The 6,000-nt window shown below is 48.3% G+C and overlaps 1 protein-coding gene across 8 annotated transcripts in view; it reads right to left on the bottom strand.

Moving 5' to 3' along the window:
- Positions 1–3,367: 3,367 nt before the first annotated feature.
- The window catches only part of tbc1d1 (TBC1 (tre-2/USP6, BUB2, cdc16) domain family, member 1), a 39,786-nt gene continuing 37,153 nt past the window's right edge, over positions 3,368–6,000 (bottom strand). For all 8 annotated transcript variants that reach the window (XM_034290975.1, XM_034290976.1, XM_034290974.1 and 5 more), the window contains 3 exons: positions 5,333–5,502; positions 4,016–4,192; positions 3,368–3,935 (listed from right to left, as the gene is read on the bottom strand). In XM_034290975.1, the coding sequence (XP_034146866.1) occupies positions 3,606–3,935; positions 4,016–4,192; positions 5,333–5,502 (677 nt within the window). In that variant the 3' untranslated portion in view covers positions 3,368–3,605. The remainder of the gene's footprint in view (positions 3,936–4,015; positions 4,193–5,332; positions 5,503–6,000) is intronic.

Here is a 6,000-nt window from a genome sequence, read left to right as displayed (position 1 = left end):
TAGGAGCCAGATGTGAGGTCCAGGACTGGCGTGGTTACACATGGTCTCTGGGTGTACTTCCATATACTCCCAAGACGCCGGCGGAGGTAGTTCACGGCAGAGAGGTTAACACCAAATTATCTGGCAACGGCTCAAGGTGGCCATTACTGCAGTCGGCGTGCCAAATGCCCGCTCCCTCAAATCTTGACACCTGTGGCAATGCATTGTGTGACAAAATGGCAGATTTCACAGTGCGGTAGAGTGGTCTTTTATTGTCCCCAGGACAAGGTGCACCAGTGTAATGATCATGTTTATTCAGCTGATTGACACAACACACCTGCCATGTGGACAAATTATTTCCACAAAGGAGAAACGCTCACTAACAGGGATGTCACCAATGAGTTATCAGAGAGTACTTTTCATGGACTTTTCCCCCCCAGATTATGAAACACAGGATGAACATTTTCCATCGAGTATATTTAACACCGGTTCTGGAGGACCAGAACACTTCTGGTTCTTATACTCTTTCTAATAAGACTGATTAAGACCTGAATCACCAGAGGACTGCAATGAAGTATTACACAAAAGCAAAAGATCTTTACTGTTTCAGCTCTCTTGGACCAGAGTTGAATAACCCTGCTATAAGTGGGCATCAGTGTGCATAGCATTTCCTTTGAAAGGAAATATAATATAACCAGCTTTGAAAGCACCTGTTATATTTTAAAACTGACCATAATATTGGAATTTTAATTCCATGAAGATAGCTTGGATTCTAACTTTGGTGATACACCAACACCAACAGACGCAGCTAAAACAGGGTTTAAAGATACTTCTAGATACAGGAGCATCAGAGAATCTACACAAAAAATGTTCTCATTTACACAATAAAAGAGAAAACATTAAGCAACCTGACGCCCAACACAATGGGGTGGTATTGGACAATTTCACATGACCATACCTGTGGCTTGAGGAGCTGTGAAATATAGGAGGGGCAGGCACATGTAAAGCCCAGAGACTTCCACTGAAGTACATACTCTTTCACGGAGAGCCAATCCAGGGTCTGGAGGACAGGGGTCATGTGGTGACAGGATAGTGGAAAAGTAGTAACAGGATAGGGGAGATGTAGTCACAGGTATGAGGATGTGTGGTAACATAGATAATGCAGTTACAGGATGGGGGTGGTGTGGTAACATGATAGCGACAACGTGGCAACAGGATAGGAGTAACGTATTTACAAGACAGGGTGGTAACAGGACTGGGGTAATGTAGTTCTAGACTGGGGTGGTCTGGTAACAGGGTAAGGTAATGGAGTGACAGGATGGGGGTGTAGCTGGTCCATTTTGGAATCTGTTAAGAGGGACTGGACACCAACAGGCAGAGCCAAGAAAGATTTTCATGAAAGAGGGGAAGGACCTGTTTTGCTAGTTATGTTTGTGCATCCAGGCTCTAATGGTATTGAAGCAGGAAGTGGTGTAGTTGCAGTGTCATGGAGATGTCAGAGTGGGCGCCGATGAGTTCATAGCCTGGAATTCTCTGTCGAAGGGGGCATGTGTATTCTGAGAACAGCAGTGGTCCAAGGCTAGGACCTGGAGGCAGGCCTTGCACAACAATCGTGAGGGTGTTGCACGAGGACCAAACCAGGGAGACCAGCTGGTTGCTCCAGTCTTTCGAACAGGATGTTGTAGTTGACAAAATCAATGGCTTCATGAAAGTCAAATAGAATTTGTATTCTTGTGTCCCCGGTCAGAAGCCAGAAGGGTTCTCTGGATTTAAACTGTTACCGTAGCAAGCAGTTGCTTATCAACTGATGGTTTGTTGATAAGGTTACTTATAGCATCGGCAGATATCAGGCATCTCAGAAGTGCAACATGGTACCATAGATATATCTTCCGATTGGACAAACCTTCAACAACCATCTGTACAATGCCGACTGGCTGGGATTTGTCCAGGAGTGGTCTGGGAATACTGTCTGGCTGGGGTTAGTCCAGGAGAAGGGAGGGAGCGATGGGTGGGGTCAGTCCGAGAGAAGTGAGGGAGCAGGGGCTGGGGTTAGTCCAGGAGAAGGGAGGGAGCGGTGGCTGGGGTCAGTCCGGGAGAAGTGAGGGAGCAGGGGCTGGGGTTAGTCCAGGAGAAGTGAGGGAGCAGGGGCTGGGGTTAGTCCAGGAGAAGTGAGGGAGCAGGGGCTGGGGTTAGTCCAGGAGAAGTGAGGGAGCGATGGCTGGGGTTAGTCCAGGAGAAGTGAGGGAGCGATGGCTGGGGTTAGTCCAGGAGAAGTGAGGGAGCGATGGCTGGGGTTAGTCCAGGAGAAGTGAGGGAGCAGGGGCTGGGGTTAGTCCAGGAGAAGTGAGGGAGCGGTGGCTGGGGTTAGTCCAGGAGAAGTGAGGGAGCGATGGCTGGGGTTAGTCCAGGAGAAGTGAGGGAGCGATGGCTGGGGTTAGTCCAGGAGAAGTGAGGGAGCGATGGCTGGGGTTAGTCCAGGAGAAGTGAGGGAGCGATGGCTGGGGTTAGTCCAGGAGAAGTGAGGGAGCGATGGCTGGGGTCAGTCCAGTGGTCTAGAAAACCAAGATAGGGACAACACATGCCTTCTAGCGCCTTAAATCTCAGGCCAAGAATACTCTAAAAGGTTATTCATTTGTATGGTTTCCTTACCCATTTACAAAAACTACACCCTAATTAAAAAATTAAAAATTAATTGAAAATAAATTAAGATACAAATATCTAAATCCCATGATGGTGCATTTTCAATGGCAAAAAAGAAACAGACACAATAAAGGAGACTGAGGCAGTAAACTTAGTGAAAGGATATGAAATGTATTTTCCAGAACCAATAATGACCAATTAAAAGATAAACATGATGTGCAAATAGACAGGAATCAAAGCAACCACCAATCAGTGTCATTCAGGAAGTTATGCAAATGAAGTGAACAAGAGGCATCGACACACACACACACACACACACACACACACACACACACACACACACACACACACACACACACACACACACACACACACACACACACACACACACACACACACACACACACACACACACACACACGTTGCATAGCAGATAGTATTAGCAATATACAGCTGGGTAACGCAGCTCTCCAGACTACAGATATCCCCAAACCAATCTGTTACAGGTCAAAATGAAACAGAATGTAAAGCACCTACACAGATACATCATCAGGAAGACCAGAGGATGGAGAGACTCTCCGCTCTGTTTCTTTGGCACGACTCTCTTCCAAATGGTCCACTCATGTCATATAATCCCCCACACACGCAAGGTCTAAAGTCTAACCAATGGGAATCTCTTTAGCTTCCTGTAATGCAGGAAGTGACGTCGTCCAACAGGAAGAGTCAATGTGGTGAAGGTTCATTGGGGCTGAAGCTCTACTATACTTCTGAGTGGAGCAGAGAGGACTGTATTCGGTTGCTTTGGCTGTGTTACTGCATTGAATTAAAAAAACAACAAAATGAAATGGTTCATTTACAGTGCACTGATAAGGTATTGAGTTGGAGCTAATAAGGTTAAAGTTCAGAGTATGGGGGGGGTACCACATAATTTGCATCCAGGAAAAAAATCCCCCCACCAGAGTCAGTTTCTCTCTGAGACAGAATCATTATTCTGGTAGAGTGAGGGGAGGAGGCGGGGCCATGGCCCACGGAACAGGTGCCTCTCTCAGCGGTAATTCTCCAGTCTTCTGCCCCACCCCATCGGGGACACCAGCCCCCTCCCCTTCACTGACAGAGTGTGTGTCCAGGGCCGGGCTGAGGTCTTCATTTGGGGCGCGCGTGCCCATCGCGGCGAGGAGTGTATTGAGGCGAGCGACAGTGCTCTGCAGATTGTCTCTCTCATTCTCAAGCTCACAAACCTGTTCTTTCAGGAACCTCTCTGATTGGACGAGGCCTTCAACACGGCCCTCCAGGCCACACACACGGGCCTGGGAAACCTGCAGAAACAAACCAACTCAACCCACGGCTGGAGAGAGAGTGTGTGTGTGTGTGTGTGTCCGCATGTTAATTTGTTTACCTGCAGTTCCTCCAGCAGGTCAAGGTTCTGTTGTCGGAGGCTTTGATTGGTCCGTTCCAGCTGGGCGGCGCGCTGTGATTGGTTGAGGTGAGCAGGCATGTCACACAGCTCATCCTGCAGGACATGGTACTCCACCTCATAGGCCTGCAGCTGTTTGGATATGTCCATCTCACACACCTACACACACACACACACACACACACACACAGCATCACTGTGGATGAAGCCTGATGTCTGTTCACTCTATCAACTATTTTTATTTATAATGTTATTTAACCCAGGGTTTGACTGCCTGTTGTCTAACAACACTGCATTGTTTAACAGGCGATTATAGTTCCTCTGGGAAGGGCCTTGATGCGGTCTCCCCATTACGGCCCAAAACACAAGCACCTCCTGTCTCCCCATTACGGCCCAAAACACAAGCACCTCCTGTCTCCCCATTACGGCCCAAAACACAAGCACCTCCTGTCTCCCCGTTACGGCTCAAAACACAAGCACCTCCTGTCTCCCCATTACGGCCCAAAACACAAGCGCCTCCTGTCTCCCCATTACGGCCCAAAACACAAGCGCCTCCTGTCTCCCCGTTACGGCCCAAAACACAAGCGCCTCCTGTCTCCCCGTTATGGCCCAAAACACAAGCACCTCCTGTCTCCCCGTTACGGCCCAAAACACAAGCACCTCCTGTCTCCCCGTTACGGCCCAAAACACAAGCACCTCCTGTCTCCCCATTACGGCCCAAAACACAAGCACCTCCTGTCTCCCCATTACGGCCCAAAACACAAGCACCTCCTGTCTCCCCATTACGGCCCAAAACACAAGCACCTCCTGTCTCCCCATTACGGCCCAAAACACAAGCGCCTCCTGTCTCCCCGTTACGGGCCAAAACACAAGCGCCTCCTGTCTCCCCATTACGGCCCAAAACACAAGCACCTCCTGTCTCCCCGTTACGGCCCAAAACACTAGCACCTCCTGTCTACCCACCCAAAACCACAACCCAACCACCCACCCAAAACCACAACCCAACCACCCACCCAAAACCACAACCCAACCACCCACCCAAAACCACAACCCAACCACCCACCCATAACCACAACCCAACCCCAACCACCCTTTAACAACCCCACCACCTCACGAGTTAATTCAGGCAGCATGTGTTTAAGTAGGTAGAATGTCAGTAGTGTCCACAGGCATGCTGAGATGAACAGATATCACCTCCCGGCAACATACCTGGAACACGGAGCTGCTTGTGTGCATCTCAACATGCAGGACTGTCTTTACTACATGTTAGTACATTTACTGTGAATGACCCTGACCTACCTGATTGATGGTCTTCTCCATCTGAACAAGTCCCAGGTTGGGCAGGGTGGTCTTGATGAAGTCTACTATGGTCTCCAGACTGTCATGCTGCAGAATCAATGGCTTGTGACTACCCAGGAGGCTTAGCGACACTTTGAAAATGACCTCCGCTCCCTGTAGAAATAACATGTCTGCGAACGGGGAAAGTGGTGCGGAGGGGAAGAATCAGTGAGAGACCGTGAACTTTTATTTCTGGTTGTTTCAACACATGTAATTTCCTGTAATTATTATTTGGTAAAACGTATCTACTCCTCGCTCAAAACTGTTATATATTCTGGAATCTGTTTCATTTCAGAGGTTTTAGTTGGGAGTGTTCACATGGCGATACTAAACAGGCAACTGTATTGACAATTAAGTAACGTTAAGGTTAACTAGCAAGAAAACAAACATTACCTCAGTTACACAAAAGTAAACCGTGAAGTCTCCTTTGACAGCACAGTCTCCTGTGCAAATGTGATTGACCTAAATAATGACTTATTTGTGCACGGAGCAAGTCATTGACTTGTTTTTTTTTTTTTTCACCACACACTGACAAAAAAAACACGAGAAGGTCTAAGTCACCAGGACAGCAACAATAACTGGATCGCACGTCACACGCACGCCACACGCACGTCACACGCACGCCACAC

The sequence above is a fragment of the Esox lucius genome, chromosome 25 (assembly GCF_011004845.1).
Source record: "Esox lucius isolate fEsoLuc1 chromosome 25, fEsoLuc1.pri, whole genome shotgun sequence".
NCBI lineage: Eukaryota > Metazoa > Chordata > Actinopteri > Esociformes > Esocidae > Esox > Esox lucius.
This window is presented reverse-complemented; position numbering and strand designations above follow the sequence as displayed.